The sequence below is a fragment of the Phodopus roborovskii genome, unplaced genomic scaffold (genome assembly GCF_943737965.1).
Source record: "Phodopus roborovskii unplaced genomic scaffold, PHOROB, whole genome shotgun sequence".
Taxonomy (NCBI): domain Eukaryota; kingdom Metazoa; phylum Chordata; class Mammalia; order Rodentia; family Cricetidae; genus Phodopus; species Phodopus roborovskii.
In genome coordinates, this window is record NW_026126433.1 from 46,432,241 (window position 1) to 46,452,410 (window position 20,170).

At 38.6% G+C, this 20,170-nt stretch overlaps 1 protein-coding gene across 1 annotated transcript in view; it reads right to left on the reverse strand.

The window, feature by feature from the left end:
- Window positions 1–14,847: 14,847 nt before the first annotated feature.
- Window positions 14,848–20,170, reverse strand: part of Cep170 (centrosomal protein 170) — a 78,519-nt gene continuing 73,196 nt past the window's right edge. Inside the window, exons 18-20 of the mRNA XM_051186389.1 lie at window positions 18,561–18,654; window positions 17,857–17,908; window positions 14,848–17,162 (exon numbers count right to left, since the gene is read on the reverse strand). Coding sequence (XP_051042346.1) covers window positions 16,873–17,162; window positions 17,857–17,908; window positions 18,561–18,654 — 436 coding nt within the window. The 3' untranslated portion in view covers window positions 14,848–16,872. The remainder of the gene's footprint in view (window positions 17,163–17,856; window positions 17,909–18,560; window positions 18,655–20,170) is intronic.

The window sequence follows — 20,170 nt, forward strand, 5'->3', positions numbered from 1 at the left end:
AATAATTAGGCCTGCACGTAGTGGTGTGCAGGGAGCTTTCTGCCTGGTGATATACCTGCCTCTGCCCAGAAATGACTAATGGCTTTTCAGGATATGGAAACTGTGCTGAGATGTGAGGGGCCTGTTTGTGGCTACCTGAAGATTAATGAGGTTTTAGTGCTACTCTTGAAGTGTTAAATAACAAGTAAGTAATTTATAGGCAGGAACGACACCAGTGCTTGGATTTTGCTGTAGTTCTCCAGAGAAAATGCTTTCTCTTTTCTTAGACAAATTGTAGAGGCCTATAATATGTAGGCCTGAGACCATGCTTTGGGAGCTAGGGAAATAAAAGTGCCTGCTGTGCAAGCATGAGGACCTGAGTTCAATTCCCAGGATCCCTGTAATACAGAAACGGCCTGATGGTTTGTGCTTATAATGCCAGCAAAGAAAAACCAGAGAGAGGGTTTGCTGGCCGGCCAGCCTGCTCAAATAAGTGAGCCTTAGGTCCCTAAGATAGACCCTATCTCAAAAATAAAATGGGTAGCTCCTAAAGAATGACACTCATGGTCGACCTCTAACCTCCATTCACGTGTTCATACACATACACTTGCATCTGCACATACATGCACATACAGAGATTTAAAAAAAAAAAGGATAGGAAATATGGTTTTCTCTTCCTATCTCCTGCTGAAAGTTATGACTGGCCATTGGTATTGTTTGGCTTGTCAGAGAATGTCAGACATTGTGAAACAGTAGCAGTGGTCATTCCGTGCATAAACAGGGCTCCATAAGTAGTCTGACATCAGGCTCCTAAGGAATCTGCGATGCAAGTAATTTCATGTCATATTGCAGCTGTGTAACTTCCTGTTTTGCTAATTCTGTACCCAAGTAAATCAGAGGTCAATGATTTCAAGAGACTGAGCTATCAGCCGTAAGTTTTTATCTCTTCCCTGAGCTATCCATTATACAATATACATTTGCAATTCTTCCCACTACACTTGTAAACTTCCGTAATTCTTAACTTTGGATTTGGCCTTAGAACTGCCTGTACTGATTGAATGGGGCCAAGGTAAGAGCTGGTTCTGCACATGAACTTTAAGAAGGTCCCTTTTCCATTTGGGCTTTTGCCTGCCATTGCTGGGAGTAGAACATGACTCAGCTGGCCTGCTAGTTCAAGGAAGACAAAAGACTTACAGAGAACCAATGGACTGACTGCCCCCAGCTCCCAGCCAAGCAGTGCCAAGCTGAGGCCAGCCCCCTCTGAGCTAACTGCAGCTCCCAAGCAAGTCAGTTGTTTTAAGCCATTTGTTAAGCAGCCAAACAAAGCCAGTCATTTACTGAATCTCTGTGATACTGCAGACACGGGTAAGTAGCAGGGCCTACACAGCTGTGCAAAGTGGAGTCTGATCTCCTGATGGTCTCATCTCATCCAAATCGACATTCTTTCTCCATACAAGGAAAACAGGCACGTTTTGTTTTGCTTTTAATTTGCTATAAATTCCCATGAATCTCATCTATGGAGTCTCCGGGGAAAGCTGTTTAACCTGCTCTTAAGCTCTACAGGCCACATTGTTCCATTTGACAACCTCTTGTTCTGATCATGCTGAATATCTGAATATTTTTTCACTTCATAGGTGATCAGTGAGAGGACTTTGAAATACCTGATGAGCTTGTGACTGCCTAGATGCTGACCCTACTACCACCCCCTCTGGTCCACTGACTTCTGACCCCCCAAAGTCCTCAACGTTATGCAAGTCATCTGCCTTTACATCTGGGCTTTGAATCCTCCTCCCACACACAACCGCCTCACTTGTCTTTCTGGTCCACTAACAATCTAAACTTTGAATTTATTAAGATGTATAACCAAAGAGAGATCAGACTCCAGGCCAGTTTCTTTACTATCATTTTGATGGAGCAAACCTTCACCGCGTCAGCCCATCTTAAGGAGGAAGGGAGAAGAAGGAACTGAGACTTGGCCTCCATCTGTCAGTGATGGAACAGTGTGAACAGACCTGGGTAAAGCACAATTAAATGCCATTCCAGAAATGTCAACAGCCATGGTTCAACAAGCAGGTTTACAACACACATAAAAACGGTTAGAATTATTGACGTGCATTCTCAGAACACAGAGCTCCTGGCTGGTGTGAAGATCAATTAATAATACTGGCACATGGTGAATTTAAACTGCATTGACACTTGGAACTTGGTGCTCATATGCTGATCAGAAGCCAGCTACCTAATGTAATTAAATTTTTTTTCTTGCCTGCCTTAAAAGGATTTCATATTTATCTCAGGAGCACCAAAGAATATTTTGAAAAGACTCAAGAGAGAAGGTTCAAGTGTGACCTACATGCTTAGACACTGCTTCCAGGTGTGGAACAGGAGTTGGCCTTCCTTTGCTTTGTAAATTGAATTTTCTATTTTGTCATTACCACCTCTGGGATTTTGCCTTTTCTAGAGGATCCTGAACACTAGCACTTAAACTCAGTACAATCAGGGGACAAATAAATGGGGGTTATAAAGTGACACCCTTCTAAGTAAACACACGCCCAAAGAATTAGCCTACCCTTGAGATTTTGAATTTTCCCCAATGGCTTTTGTATTAAAGGTTGGTCCCTGGCATGACACAGTTAGAAGATTGTGGCATGTCCTAATGAGAGTTTGATCCCTGAGAATGTACCCTCAAAGACCGTGGGACTCTGTCTTTTTCTTTGTAGACATAAAGTAACTGGTTCTATCCTACCTCATCTTTTTGTCCTTTTGTGACCCAGCACAGCCTAGCACAAGAGCAAAAGCAACAGAATCAGCCAGACCTGGGTTAGGATCTCAAAGCTGTGCACCTGATATACCTTTCTTCTTTTTTAAATATATTATCTTGGGTATTTATTTGTTCTAGTAACAGAACGAGTTTTATAATATGGTAGATCAATGACAGTTTTAACTTAATTACAATGATTGTCTGTAATTTAAGTATTTCCACGTGGTCTTCTCTTAATGGGGAGTGGGGCTGGCATCTGGTCTCCCCAGTCTCTCCAAGTTGACTCCTCCTTCCTCCTTCCTCTTTCCTCTTTGTCTCCTAGTCCCTCCTCTCTTGCTTTTCCATTGACCAACAGTGTTTTATTCATTAACCAGTATGAGAAACATATTTACAGAATGACATCTCCCATCATTATGCTGTATAAACTGAACATGCAGGACCCACAGGAATGTGACTGCTGATATATGATGAACAGTGTTGCAGGGTTCCTGCTTCATGGAAGAGTCTGCCAGAAAGTCTGTAGGACACAGAGAAAAGTGACTGACAAACTGCCAATACAAAAAGAAAGTTTAAAGTTTCCTGCTTTGCTAAAGAGTCTGCCAGACACACTATGGCCTATGGGCTGAAGATGGAAGATTACAAAAAAACTTCAGGTGACTGACCAGGCAGTGAATTTGTTTCTTGTCATTTCTAGAGTTTATATACTATCTTTCTGTGGTCTTTGAAGGAGTTGAGGACAGATAGTTATGGTTATAGTTTTCCTTAGTTAGGATTAGAGATAAGTTACATATAGGACTTTAGACTCACAAAGATAGAATAGATGATGGAATATTTTCTTAAATCTTACTAAATGTTAATGGACTAAATATTGTTAACTGTGATTCTTACTTGATAACTGTTGTGTGGTATATTTTAGTATGCTAAGGTTAAAACCCTTCTTTTTATTTTAGACAAAAAAAGAGGAGATGATGGGAGATGTCATTCTATAAATATGTCTCTCATACTGGTTAATGAATAAAGCACTGTTGGCCAATAGGAAAGCAAGAGAGGAGGGACTAGGAGACAAGGAGGAAAGAGGAAGTAGTAAGGAGGAGTCAAGATGGAGAGACTGGAGAGAGCAGAACCGCCAGCCACCTCTCTCCGGTAAAATGAAACCACGTGGAAATACATAGTTTAACAGAAATGGGTTAATAATTAAGACAGAGCTAGTCTATAAGAAACTAGTACCTAGCCAACAGCATTATATCTAATACAGAGTCTCTGTGCATTAATTGGGGCTGGCGCCGCGGCGGGACAAGACCAGTGGCAGGAGGAAAACCCTTACTCCATACAATTGTCATTTAGAGGATTCCTATGACAAACACTTTTGTAAAACTGAAAATTCTCCTACAGAGAATATGACATTTAAAATGTTTCATTAAAAAGCTTTTATAACAGAAAGACAGGCCAGCTGCTGGCACCACCCATTTCCTCCAAGAAGATTGATGGACACTGAAGAAGTTCCACCCACAAACGTGGCAATGCTAGCCACTGAGCAATCCTGCCTTTCATCTCAACTGCTGCAAAGGGCTATAAGGACCATGGACAAGAGGGCAGTGGAATCGACTTTCTCAAAGTTGCTTGGACCAACGGTAGGTAAGTCTTCCAAAAGCTCCTAATCCACAGGTCTTGTGCCATCAGCAGAAAGCAGACGTCCTTAAAGCCTCTGACTTCAACAACTGTGGAGGACCTGGGGGGTGGCTGTCCATGCTGCCAGCTAGTAAGTCTTTGTTACTCTCTAATCATTCAGGTAAAATTTTATCCTTCTCAAGAACTCTGATGCTTTTGACGACTGGTAGCTTTGTCAGCTTAAAGCAGCAGCCAAGGCTCCAACTGTTACAAAACAGATTTCAAAAATGGGTATTTTAAGGTTGCTACTGTTTATAGTCTTAACATCAATCAATAAAATTTTAACAGTATTAAACACCATACTATGCCACTATATGATCATAACTGTAACTATAACCTTACAATTAAGGTGCTTTTCATTGTGCTAAAAATCTGCCAACTGTATGTGTTAATTCTTTCAGCCATATCATTTCTAACATGAGTATGCTGCTAATGTGTCTTAATATTTATGTTTTCACAAACTCAAAGGATTCTTTTAAGTTCCAGGGAACAGAATTGGATCCATTTACAGGTCAGATTCACTCCAAATAAATATTACTCAACTTTTTCCTGGCCTTGGGACTTCCTAACCTTGTCCTGGGACCCCCTTGGGAGCCTCTCCTCCACCTTACTTCTCCCATTTAGTACTTAGACCTAAGACACAAAGACCTAACCTTGTCCTCTGCTCTGCTAACATCTTGCCAGGTCTCAAAGAGATGCCAGAGCTCCATACTGCCAGGATGTGGCAGCACCCCAGCTTTCTCGGATCCCCCAAAGACAATCTACTCCCCCAAGTCAGCAGGAAGTAGTCTCCAGCACTCAATTTCCTTATTCCCTAACCTGCCACACCCAGCCCCCACCTTTTTAATAACAATAAGAGGTGGGAATGTTAACAACTAGCAGCCAGCTGACCCCTGCCCCCAGCGATGGGCAGGACGCTCATGGCCATGTCATGGCTAAATTACCTGGAGGCTCAAGCTTTACCTGGCTGCCAGAGGACTGAGTTATTCATGCGCAAGCCCCCCCTTTTAAAGCAAACGCACCAAGCGTGCCTCTCTCTCTTGCTCCCCCTCTTGCTCTCTCTCTCTCTCTCTCTCTCTCTCTCTCTCTCTCTCTCTCTCCTGCTTTCAGTTGGCCACCAGCTACCCCCCCTTTCTCTCCTTTCTCTTAATAAACTCCACGTGGGCGCTGAAGGGAAAAAAAAAAAAAAAAAAAAAAAAAAAAAAACAGGTTCTCTCGAGGTATTGTCTAAGAGACATAACCCTGGATTTTGCTGGACAGCTAACATTTGTTTCATGCATTGTCAGAGGAAGAGAGTCATATTATGTCAGAGGGAGAATTAAGGAGATTCACACACAGCCAATGGCTGGTTTGCTGAGGAATTGTCCACACAGACACAGTATTGGTCAACACCTTCCAGAACTAGATCAGGACCACATTATTTTAAAACCTTCTGGAGAATGCATAAAACAAGAATTAGAATGTCTGTCTTTAATTTTACATTTTTTTAGGTACCCATATCAATACAACAATTACTTTCAGATACATTTGGGGTGCCTGATATGGGACAACTAACTCATAAACCATTCCTAATTTCTGTCCTGGAGAGGTTGAAGAAAACAATAAAATGCATATCTGAATGTAAAGGGAGATACTATGGGTAGAGCAGGTTTGGTGTTGGGCATTTGTGTGATCTTACTCATTTTGAGAAGTCTGTACAACATACAGGCAGAGTCCCAGTCTACCTGGAATAAGGGAGCCTCAGTTCTCCGGCACTGCAGAGTAGCCACTGAAGCCATACTGAGTAGATTGCTGTGGCAATGGGGTCCTTGCCACTGAGACACACTTTGACTTTGGAGTGGTCTACACAGTGAAATGCCACTAAAACACAGGGAAGAAAGGGGGCTTACTGCCATTGCTGTAGTCACTATTATTGTCCCAAAAGGCTAACTGGCTGGACAGGACAGCTAACCCCACAGTTCTAGCACTTTCAAGGCAGAGGTAGGATGACTTTCAGTTCCACTGAAGCTTGGAATACCAAGTTAAAACCATGTCTCAAAACCAAACAAAACAAGAAGCCAGGTGACTGCTTCAGGATTGGGTACACCAAGAAATGAATCACAACACACATCCAAGTCCCAAGCTGCCAGGTATTTTGGAATACTGTAAATACTGAATGTTTTCTGATGACAGGCTGATTTTTCCTTTATAGACAAATCACTATAGAATTCCTTGAAAAATACAAAACTTTTGATAACTCAAAGAAAATCAGAAATTACTTTGTAGCTCTTGTCTGGAAACTGCCCCACCCCATCTAGATGCTGGGGTTTGATTGTAAACCTATAACATGAAAAAATAAATGACCCAGAGATTGATATTCAAGCTTCAAACTGAATATCAGAAAAGCAAAGCCGCTGACCACAAGCTTCTTACCTCTACCTCAGGCTGAATGGGCTGGTCCTGTCTCCACAAGCTCTCACCAAGCCTCAGACTGTAACCTCTTCTCAGTGTGGCTGGAGAATGAATGCCTCTCTGAGACCTTACTTCTGTACTATATACTTCCCTAATGTTAGGATTAAAGGTGAGAGCTATAATTCTCTTTTAGTTCAATTCACTCATGTGTAGATCTGGGTGGCCTTGGACTCAAAGATCAATCTATCTCTTAATCCTGAGCCCTAGGATTAAAGGTGTGTATCAACCTCCTAACTTCTGGCTGCTGGGATTAAAGGTATGTGCCTGGTTTCTATGGTCAAGCTTTAATAAATCACAAATGATATATCACCACATAGACCATCAGGGCCTAGCCATACCCGTGCTCCCTTCTGGATGTTTGGAGAGCAATAAAACACTGATCACATCCAGCACAGAGGCACAAGTCCACAGACCCAGCTGTACATCAGGCCTGGACAGGTGGCTCAGATTCATCAGACTCCCTTCCATTTCTATTGATGATCATAGTTTTTTTTCCTTTTATAAATAATATATTTAATATTTTTTCAATAAAAGATGGTTATGATTGTAAGAGTACGGTTTTTCTGCCTGCCGCCTCCCGGTCTTGTCCTGCTGCCACGCCAGCCCCAAATAACACACAGAGACTCTGTATTTGATACAATGCTGTTGGCCCTGTTACTTGTTTCTTATAGGCTAGCTCTGCCTTTAATTATTAACCCATTTCTGCTGATCTATGTATTTTCACATGGCCTTCTCTTACCGGGGAGGCGGCTGGTGTCCAGCTCTCTCCAGACTCTCCATCTTGACTCCTCCTTCCTACTTCCTATTTCCTCCTTGTCTCCTAGTCCCTCCTATCTTCCTTTCCTATTGGCCAACAGTGCTTTATTATTAACCAGTATGAGAAACATATACAGAATGACATCTCCCATCATCCCACCACCTAAAAAAAAAAAAAAAAAAAAAAAAAAAAAAAAATTTAATTGTAGTAAACTATTTCTATATAGAAATCTATTTCTCTCTACTATCTAGTATTCCTGAAGTCCCAAATTTTGCAAACCAATGCTGGCTTTGGAGTTGGATTTGGCTTTCCTTCTCTAAATTCAAGCATGTTGTTAAGATTAAATTCATGGTTTCTGCCTTAAATCAAGAAGCCAATTGGTGTAAGGCAGAAGAAAACAAAATCTGGGGACTCATATCTTATGCAATTTTCTCTCTGAACTCCTAATTTTCTCACATACTTTTAATGCTTATTGTTGTCTTTTCCTTAAAACTTGAAAATTTTACTTTAATATTGATGTGTAACTTTTCCATAAGGAATAATAACGATTCCTAACAGCAGTCTTTGAACTTTCCGGAAAGAAGATGGGGCCCCACATCATCATTTCCACTTGACTCAACCTGATGCATCGGAACTACAAACATCACCCTAAAACCGGTTTGAGACTGTTTTGCTCGAGACAACTCATGACTAGCTAACTGTAATGGTGCACCTTTTTATTACACCCTGGCCAGTTTCAAATAGAACTACAGTCAAGAATTTTCTGCCACACAGTGACTAACTACATATGTCACAGCCAGTTCTGTTGAGAAATTTGGTTGCTAAAAATTTTCTTCCTACAGGATCCATTGGAGCAATCATCGTCCCATTTCAGCAGGAAGTAATCTTAATATGACTACGCCCCCTTTCCCTACCCTTGGAATTTTGGGATAATAGTCATCGTCTTTGGGTTGGTTTTAGTTATTTGGGATTGGGTGATGCTTACACTCAGGTTTATCTTTTAGACAGGAATAGGGAATGGTTGGTAAAGGTATGGTTTAGATGAGATATAGGTAGATTAGCCTATTTTTTTGAGAATTTGAGTAAGAATGAGATAGTATTTTACAGCTTACAGTGTTGTGTATTCTTATGTGGTAAGCTATGTAAAATTAAGTTTATATTTTGTTATATTGTGTTAAATGTTTCCACTTATATTTTATGCACATTATTTTTTACCATATTCTATGTATGTATACTTTTCCTGTATTCAAGACATTTTGTATATTGATACAATTTGGGATATTTATCTTGCTGCCCTTTATAGTTCTACCTCTTGTCTTGACACTTATACTCTACCTCTATTTTAGGGATTTACATGTAGGTATATGTAAATAGTTATATTGTTTAAGTATTTGTTCCTGCTTTACTCAGGAAAGTTTTAATCAGTCTTTTTAGCTAAGTTCCCGAGTATTACAGATTATCTTCACTCACATTTCCTGTAACTATGAGATTAGTCAGATATAGATGCTTAATCTTCAATCACTTCATAGACATGCAGAACATGGCATTTAAATGTTTTAATATTAGTACTCCATTGACATGAGACACTGTTGCTCCTGACAGCACCGTGCACTTTCCCGAAAATATGTTGGACACTGTTGTTGCTCCTGCTGGAGTTCAATCTCGCCTCAGCTAATGGCCTGTTGGGCATAGAATTGCCCCCACCTTGACCACTGATTTGGACATGCAGTCCTATGTGCTTGCAGGAGACAAATATAGAAGACTGCTTGACCTTGCCAAGTCAGGGTAAGACAGCCATTCTATTTCCCTGCTGTTGTTGTGGTCTGTCAAGTTCTCTTGGCCTTAGCCAAATCTGGGTGTACCAACGACGCTGTGAGACCTAGGGTGACTGTTCAGGTGGCTTGCTGTTTCTGTCCTTGCTGCACCTTTTGGAAGTTGTCCATCCGCATTTCCTGTCTACTCTAGTATTGTTATTTTCCTTCTCAGGTCTTGATGAGGTTGAAGATTAAACTATCACAACTATTATTCTCTCTTCCTAGTTAGATATATTAGGTACTAGACTTACGTTTTCCAGCTTAGGACAACTCTATTGTAAACTCCATTATGCCCTCACCCTAGGACTAGATATGTAGGTCATTTTGTTCTCGATTTTCCTTTTCTTAGAGCACACTTGTTATTCACTGTTTTGTATATAGTTTTGTATTAAGCCTAAATCTTTTCTTTAGACTAAAAGGGGAATTGTAGTGAGATAGTCCTTCTGTAGCACTGACCACGCCCATTGGGGGGTGGAGCGATGGGCGGAGGTGACCTGAGGAAGGAGGTCGGAGGGGGCCAGGAAGGCGCTCTCTTTCTGGCATGACTCAGATAGGAGAGGATCGGGTTGAATTTCCTGGTGTTCATCTGTCTAGGTTGTAAGTTATTTCTCCCTGAATAAACATCTATTCGGCCTATTTGTTTATCCTGATCCTTATTTACCGCAATATATGATACTGAAAGGAACAACTTACGAATATATTGGCCAACTGTCAACGAATACACAAAGTCAATACAACAAACCAAATAGTATAAGAAATTCAGTAAGATTCATCTCATGTAAAGGTTATGATTTTTAACATAATTTCGCAGTTTAAATGAGGTAAAATATTGAATGACTTTTCATGACACAAAAGACAGACAATGGTTTCAGATTGCTAACAATTACATGAGGACAGTAAATCTATAATAATGGAACATTACTCCAGCCAGTAGGAAAAACATGTTCAAAGGTAATCATTTGTTGATGACCATATTGATCATAATTGAATGGGAACCTTGCTGAAATCTTGGGAAATAAGCTGCCTGGCACATAGGTGGTGTATACTATGTATTCAATTTTTTTCCTTTCCCCAGGCTTAGCCCAGATATGCCAACACTCTATGATTTTGGGGTCACTGGAGTGTTTTGTGAGAGCATCATATTGCTAAATTCATTTCTCTTAGAAATTATGGATAACCTGAATTTCTTCACCAAGCAATTAAACAGGTTGTCTTTGTAGCCCACATATCCTCTTGGGGAAACTTAAGCTACCCTAAAATCTCCCGGGAAGCATGTGGCGATTCTGCCAGTTATGTTTGAAGACTAAGGCCAGCCTTGAGGGATTTCTCTTTGAGCTCGTGATCTGGAACAATGAGCTGCCTGGAATCTCTTCCAATTCTTTCCAGTGTGCAGCCCACCCCTTTAACATGGGCTTATTCAAGTACAACTTGTGAATAGAGATCTACCAGAGACCTTTTCTCATTGTTTTTAGCTGCAGGAGCCAAAGGCAAAGCACTTCAGTTCCCTGGAACATTTGCAATGATCATTGCTGGGTTTTGCCTTTTGAAAATTTGACTTTTCTGAAAATTAGGGTTAGAGTGGGAGACAGCAGACTTGGAGAAAGGATAATGATTCTTTTCCACTTAAAAGACTTGTTAGAGAGCTACTAATTAGCTTGGGAAGCTGGAAAGTGAGGATACCCATCCCAATGACTTTGGAGACTCATATACATCAAAGTTAAAAGGAATCATCTGTCTTTTGAATATGTTTTTTAAAGAAATAATTTACATGTTAAGCACCCTTTACTGAGTTCAGCCTGGTGAACCTCATCAAATGTACTTACCCTCCTGTACTTTACCCAGCCCTTTCATTCACTTGCCTCCTTTCTGTCCTTCCAATCTCCCATCTGTTCTTGTTTTTGCCTTTCCTAGAATCATGAATCCTAATGTGTGTATTCTGCTGTGCCAGCTTCTTTCTGTGTTCTTAAACTATGTTACCTCTTATAACTGTAGCTGGCTTGCTCCTTCCCATTGCGGAATAGAACTTTGTTTTATGGATGTATAATTTCTTATTTATTTGTTGGTGAACACTGGTTACATTTCTAGGTTTTGGCTATTATAAATACAAAGGCATTGTGTATGCTTTTTCATGGACATAAGATTTCATATCTCTTGAAAAGTAAATGACTGGATTGCAGAATAGACTTTTTTTTTTTTTTTTCTTACTTTTGGTTTTTCGAGGCAGGGTTTCTCTCTATTGCTTTGGAGCCTGTCCTGGAACTCACTCTGTAGGCCAGGCTGACCTCAAACTCACAGAGATTGACCTGCCTCTGCCTCCTGAGTGCTGCTGGGATTAAAGGTGTGCACCACCAATACCTGGCCAGGATAGACAATTTTAAAAGGAAGTTTTCTGAAACTATTGTACCATTTTTCTGTCTTAAAAATAAAACTGCTGTTACACAATATAAACTTTTATAGGGTAATTTAAAATTCAGTGTCAATTGGTATTTTTCTTCTTTTGGAGACTCAGGACACTATCATGGACTGGAAATGGAAAGCAGATGTGGCAGTTCAACCATCCATCCACCCTGTGCTGGACTAAGGTCTGGGAACCTGGAGTGACAACCATGAGACTTCTTTGGTTACTGAGGTGGCTCTACTGGAAAATCGAGGAAGGAGGCGGAGTCAGAGCTCTGGGGATAAATAGAGCATAAAAGCAGAAAAGGAAACACCACAAAGGTGTATGGCTGTATTTTTCTCACTTAAAACTTTTTTTCAATGGAAATCCATTGCCACTTCCCTGAATATTGTAAAGTGACATTGGGACCCTATGTTATTGTACCCACAAGTGGCAAACCATGTTGGCATTATTCTTCCTCCTTCCCTAGCAATTTTAGCTGCCTTTCACCTAGCCTCAGGGGACAGTTCTCCTTTTAATTTGCCTTACTCAGAGACATGTGGGAAGTGCTTGAAGCACATTTTTGGTGACAGCCTTGATGCATGGCTACCAGTTTCCCATTGTAGTCTTGAATTTTCACCTTTAAAACAACAGACAGGGCAGGGCCTCTGCTGACATGGTTCTCCTTGAAGCACTCAACATCTAGTTCTGCAGAAGATGGTTTATTCTTCCATCAGTTTATGGTAAGAAATAGCAGGGTTTCCTGCTTCTTTCCCAAAGTAGAATCTGATGATCTTTTCTGAGGCTGCAGTCACTATATAAGGGTAGGTAGGTAGAGGTTACTCACTGGCTTACCCAAACTCTACCAGCTGTGTATAAGCTAAGCTAGTAGTGGTTGACTATAGTAGTGGTTGACTATGAATAATCTGAACACCTAAGTCAAGGACATCTTGAATCAAATCCCAGTTGGACTACTGAGTAAACTCTTTATCGAAGATTCCTTAATCTCTAAAAGATAAACTCATTTAGATTCGTGAGAAGTAAGATAATGCAGCTAACACATTTGGTACACTGTCCAACAAGGCCCATACTCTTCCCTACTTATACTTCAACTACCTCAAAATATGAAGTAGTTGAACTATGTAATAAATGCCTATAAATGCCTATCAATTCTATCTAGATCTAATATTGCATACCTCAAAACTAAAAATTTTCATCCAGTTAAAAATCAGACTTTAAAATAGCTTGAACAGCTGTGGTGAAAAACAAGAAAAGATGGCAATGAACAAAAATGTTTACTATATACTGCAGTATACATCAGAGCAATGCAGAGTAGCAAGCATTCCAATAAGAGCAATGGCTCCAGGTGGTTGACTTGATACAGGGGTCAGCAAGGGGTTGGCTTTATAGTTCAGGAAATTGCAGTTGGAGGGAAGGGGGGATGGACTGTCTTAGGGAGTTTAAACAAAGCTTTGAATCCAGAACCACATGACTCAGATATTACTGCTGGATTCCTGTTGTACTGGACACACCCACATTCACATATGGTAAAAGTTCCTCAAATGTAGCCAGGCTAGAGATTTGCAATTTACATGCAGCTACAGGTTCAGCTCAACTGAAGACCTACTAACTGGACTGTGTGGCACAGGCAGGTGAATTAAGAACACACAGGAAAGCAAAGAGGACAAGGAAGGCTGCAAGGCAGAACATGGAACATTCTTACAACCAGATCATAATAAAAAATGAACTGAAAGGAAACTGCACATACAAAGCAGTATGTACTCCCTTAAAGAGCAACCAGGGGTCAACCTGTGTATAATTCATGGTACTAGAGGAGAAATGTTTTCCACCTGATGTTGGCTTCCTCACTCAACTCTGAACTTGCAGTGTCTCCCTCCCACTACAGAATCAAGGACACTCTATGTTCACTGCCAGGAGTCAACCCTGTGATGAGAATCTTGCTTAGTATGTTAAGACATTAACTATAGAATGGATCAAATCTGTCTGGGCAAAACTGAATCTGACAGGCAGGACACTTCAATAAGAAGACTTTATACTGAAATTCTGCAGTGTTTTTGAGGGAGCATATTTCATAGTCCCTTGAGCTACAAGATCCTTGGTTAAGAATGATGCCCTCATTTTGTAGATCAGAGTCGGAGGACCACATCCACAGGGAGAGGCCTGGATCTTAAAATATTAAATCAAAACCCTCTAAGAATTACTCATGCCAGAGACAGAGCAAGCAAAAATTCAAGGACACGAAGGATGCTAAATGGTACAGAAGCTGGGAAGGATATGTCTATCCAGGAAAAACAAGTCCAAGGACACAAAGGAAGCTAAATGGCATGGAAGTATGGGGTCTACCCAGGAGACAAATTTGAGTGATTTAAAGAGAAGTAGATACATGTGTGTCATATGGTGAGGGGAAATGAACGTATACTATGGTATCAGAGGGAAACGTTATGAAGACACAGGTTGGAATTTAGGATGAAAGAGCTGTGGGCAAGCAGTGAAGGGGAGGGAAAACAAGAATACAGAGAGATGAAATGTCCAGGATAGTCCAGTCTTGTAGGAGCCAGTGGAAATCATATTGGGTATGAAGAAACATAAACAGAATTAGAATGCAAAAAGCCCATAGTCAAGCTGTGAAATTCATGATGTTGATTAGTAACAGGGTGACATTCAAGACTTGAGCTCTATTGAGAATGAAGAAAAAAAGTCTAAATCGATAGTACTCTCTCAATGATGTTCAAGATATTTAAATTTCTTTGTCCCCCCCAATATTCTACTGTCACAAAGCTTTTGGATGATCCAAGGCTGACTGCAAATGATGTGTCTGTGTGTGTTACACTCAAGTATTAAGCTATTGTATTACATTTCTAGTAATTCTCTTAAGAATATTTTCTTTGGAAGATCATATGGTCATTAGCACTGGAAGGCTCCTTTGCTAGTGCACTAGAAAATTTTCTGTGGACAGTTGTTTGGTAAATTGATGAATGTACGTCTATCAGATGGTAGAAGATATGAATTCTGTATCACTGCATAAAGTTCCAGAAACACTTTATTTAAAAATGGAGTTGTAAATGCATAACAAAATAACGTAATAAATGTAACAAAAATAAATAAGGAGAATGTATTCATACAAAATAAAAATAACATAGTAAAAGGCCAAATGTTTATAATTGAACAAAACTGTGTAAACAAACAATAATGTAAGTATATATTTTAATACTTTCTTAGACTCCTTATCATGTACTTCCATGTGGACAGACTCAGTACCAAACATTAACTAAAGGAGGGAACAATGATGATTATTTTGCATATTTTTTCTTCAAATGGACTGACCCTGTTTGCATGTTTTGTTTGTTTCTTCAAAGCATCTCACTCCCCTTATATTTTTGAAACTCTTTTGAAGCTTTACTTCATTAGAATTGAAAATTTATCTTTATAAGAACAGTTCCTTTTCTTTTTAATTTAAAGAAAAATCCATAATACAGCAGACTTTGCTTTTCCATGTTTACAAAAAGATTTTGCAGTTTTATTAACTGATCCAACAGCACAGGATTTCTTGAATCCTGAAAAATCTTGAAGTATACATCTAACCTTCCCTTAAAACAAATGTAGCACAGGTTATTGCTAATATATCAAAGACCATATCATAAAAGTTGCAGTTTACTCTTTATAGACTAATGGGGCCATTGAAGCAAATCAAGGCCTATTAATATTTTAAAGAATTAAAATTCACCCAAATTATAGTGTTCTGGAAACACAAAAATAATTCCTTTATTTAAAAACTTATTGAAATGTGAGCTTACTGGAAAGAAAACAAAACAGTAACAAAAACAAAGTTTAAAGAAGGTATTTTTCACAGGCTTTCTTTATAGTAGCTATTAGCCCAGAGCCTTAGTCGTCGTTGCTGTCTTGCAGGGTCCTTACAAATGTGTAAGACTTACTGACACAGGGTTACTATGGACCTACAGGGAAACACAGAAGCAATTCAATGACTGGGAGTGGAACTATCAACTACTCTCACAATTACTGGTTCTCCATATCTCCTAATGAAGAAAAATTAAACTCATGATCACTTCAGAGGGATCCCCTCCCCCCCAACTGACACATTAAAACTTGGTAACACAGGATAAATATACATGTTCTTAATTTTAAAAATATACTCCACCTAAACTATCAGTCAAGTATGACCTTTCTAGTTGTCATTTCATCTAAAAGAGAGACAAAAGAAAAGAAAGGAAGGAAGGAAGGGTGAGGTTGAGGAGGGAAGGAGGTAAGGGAAAAAAAAAATGATAAAAGTGCCAAATGGATCTTTTTGAAAAGTGGAGTAAAACACTGTGGGGTTAAAACAAATACAGTATGTTAACTTCCTATGTACAGAAAGATAAGTCAGTCCTTAATGATATATAGATATGTCCATCTATCACTCCCAGTAAATCTTAGTGCAAACATAATAGTTAATTTCCATAAATCCCAAGACAAGTTAATTAGCAATAGTTATATAAAATCACACTATATTGGAAAAATCTTCAGACACAGGATGATTGCTGTGGAGGTTCTGCTTTACTCTACCGAGCATGGTGTCACTGTGTTCAATGACAGTGAGTAATAATATAAACCCTATTATTAAGAAGCAAATTGAATGGTTTAACAATCTGTACAGCTGAAGAGAAGTTCATCTCAGGGAGTAGCTTGGCACAGGAGACACAGGGGCTCAGAAATGATGGATATTTTAGTTTGTAGGTCATAGTATGGCTTAAAACAAACAAACACAAAGATCTATGAAGGGAAAAGATGCAATGATATGGTTCAATTTGAAAACCATGAAACCACAAAAGGCAAAGCCGACACAAGCTGCCTTTTGCTAAGTGTGCTTCAAGTGGTTGAGTGGTTTGAAAAGACTGGTATGACACATTAGAGGTAAAAATAAATAAATAAATCAAGAAGACAAAGATAACAAGATTGTTGCTGACCAAGCTCTCTTGTTTTGTATGTCAACATCATGCTGCTTCCAATATCCCTAGTCACTCCACAGGTAATGTCTCTAACCAAGGGAATGTCACTCATGTACTGTAGCATCTTCTTCTTCCCCATCAGGATTGAACCTATTGAAATGGATACTGAAGTCAGCCTCAGATTCAACATTCTCAAACTCAGCTGAGGCTGTAGCTGCTACAGGGTCTAGAGCCCTGGTTTCTGGGGGGCAAAGTGCTGGTGTCTGACTAGGGCTGGTGTGGTTATTAACAGGACTGGACTTCTGTTTTGGTGGAGATGGCAGGATAGCATTGGGAAATCCCATGTTGTTAAGAGCCTCCAAAGTTCCATCTGGGTCAATCATGGCATTGATCACTGAAAAAAAAAAAACAAAAAACAAAAAACCAGATATACTTCTGTTTTCAATAACATAGTGAACAGACTATCACTTGGAAGGATAAAAGCTAAGAGCTTTTAGAGTTTACCATCATAGAAGGATACTGAAAATTGGTTATGTTTTCAACACCCAGATTTTATCAAATATAAATATGAAAATATCCTCTCACTTTTATGCTAGGTATGGTAACATCAGAGGAGGAGGGAGGAGGCTCAAGAGTTCCAGGTCATCCCCAGCTACACAGACAGTTTGAAACCAATTTGCATCAAATTTTAAAACAGATTTTTTAAAAATCTAATTTATAATATTTTAGTTTTTATACTGGGAGCTATCCATATATTCATTCTATGTGGCTAGTAGTTAGGGCCTCACTCATGCTAGGCAGATACTCTAGGACTGACAAACATCTCCAGTCCTTTTATAGAGTTGTAAAGATTCCCTTTTATGAATAATTTGGATATATTCAACTCTATACTTTCGTATGTACTAGTTGGTACATTTAATCAAATACTGTCTCAATAATTAAGAAAATAATATAATTTCAGAAACAGAATACACTGAGCTGTTCTAAGCCTCAATCCTCTGCCTCCTGAATGTTGGGATTATATACATCTACCAGACACCCTACACTACCATATCCAGAAGCTTAATTACTTAACTTAATAAATTTACCTTGCAACTGTTTTTCAACTCTTTTCAGCTCTTGTAAAATAGAAGAAATTTCCTGCAGGAAAAGCAATACTCCAAATTAGCTTCCTAAGACATTCTCGGATTACAAGCAATGCATCTCTATCTCTATAATATTGTGTTAGTACTTATACCAAAGGACAACCAACAAACAAGATCCAAATTAGAATCTTTAATAATAAAACCGAGTAATTTTTTTTCAATAATACTAATAGAAATTCAAGGCAATTTACTACTATAGAAAGGAAGGTTTTGAAACATTTGTTTCAATCATTTTTGCAATATTTTAACAATGTGCCTGAGTTTTCTTTGGAAAAATATATAAAGTAATATATCAACATAGGAAAACATCTGATAAATCCATGCTTTTTAAAAGATAAACACTGTATTAAGTAAATGGAAGTAATCTGTCAACTTAAAATTTAAGTTCTAAATTAAAAGCTACATCTTTATAGTATATAATTATCATGTAAACAAGATTGCATCACAGTGAGAAACACAGAAGAGCCTCCTTAGTGCTCTCTGTGACCACGAAACAACTGATATTTTAAACATCACTGGTTGAAATTTACTGAATCTATGCATGCATACAGTCTTTTAGAATGTAAACTAAAATATTCAAAACTATTTCTTTCCCTGCTAACGATGCCATGCCACTGAAATGTTTTCATTCTGAAAAGCCACCATACCATGCTTGAGGTCTTCACAATTGGAACTTCACTTTCAGCTCTTAACTTGCTCTCTATGTCATCCCAGTTCCGATCTTTGTCTTTAAATAATATTCTAAAGGTCAAAAATTAGAAGCATTGTAACCTTTCATTGTTTTGGTGATAATATAAAAACAAGATATCACTTCAAAACTACACAAAGAAAAATAAAACAACTATTGAATGATCTCAGAATTAATAATTAGCTAATACTATCAATTCATGAACGTAAAAAAAACTATTAAAAAACATAACTGACTGGATACTAATACATGCCTAAACTAATGTTTATCTTATTTTTAACTGAAAACTGAATAGAAGTATTGTTATTATTTGTAACTAATGATATACCTACTGCTTAAGAAAGTTTAACTTAGATAGAAATGTAAAGTATAAGTAAGACAAAATTAGGTATGCAACTGTTGGTTAAAACCTCTTTACACAGGAACCATCAACCTTTTTGATGGATCAAAGTTTGCACATTACCTTAAAGATGGAAAACTGGACTACATACTAGATTGCTACTCAAATTCTTAATTCATGTTAATGTTAACTTAGCACATAACTTAGGAGTTAAGAAAGTATAACGTTTTATATATTTCTAACAAAAAGAACTGATAAAATATTATATTTAAAACGTCTTAATTTTTAAAGTACTATAATTTTTTCTGTCAACTAAATGCAGAATTCTCTCTCCAATACATTAAGAAATCTGAGACACAAGTCATCAGGTTTAGAAAGATTTAAAGACCTTTCTGTTTAAGTTCTTCAATAAACCTGGTCCAATAAATCCTGTACATTAACAGTCTTTTTTCTTTAAAAAAGATTTATTTATTTATTATATATGCCTTCACACCAGAGGAGGGCACCAGATCTCATTACAGATGATTGTGAGCCACCATGTGGCAACTGTGAATTGAACTCAGGACCTCTGGAAGACAGCTAGTGCTCTTTACCTTTGAGCTATCTCTCCAGCCCTCACTTACAATTCCTAACGCTCTTTCTTCAAATGTTATTTAAAAGCACACATTAATCAAAATTAAGTTCTGAACATCTGTAATTTTTCATAACCAGGTTAAGAAAGGTGGAGAACCCACAGAAGGAAATTCTTCTGAGCTAAGAAATTTTCCAAACAGGAAAGACTGAATGCCAATGCCAGGTACCTAAGAACTTCACTTAATGACTAAGCTATCAAGGAATAAGAAATGTATTGTGCCTTTTCAAATAGTCTTTTTAGCAACAAGACTTATGTAAAGTAGGAAAATAATGAGGACTCCATAGGCTAAGTGAAAACTACAATGGGCCTGGACAATTGTGTTTAGCAATGAGGAGCTAAAAATTCAGGGACTTTTCCCAGAAGATAATTAATGAGTCTAATGCACAGGGCTTCTAAAACTCCTAAAAGTTCCATTGTTGGTGAAAAGAACATAGGACAGCTACTCAAGACTCCTGATTTACTGAAGCAATGTCTTATTGGAAGAATAAGAGCTTATTTTTAAAAGTGTACGATTTCAAACCTATCACTTTGGCTTTAGGAAATTAACTCCAATCACCTATGTGGATGCTAAGGAAGCAGAAAACCACATCAGCTG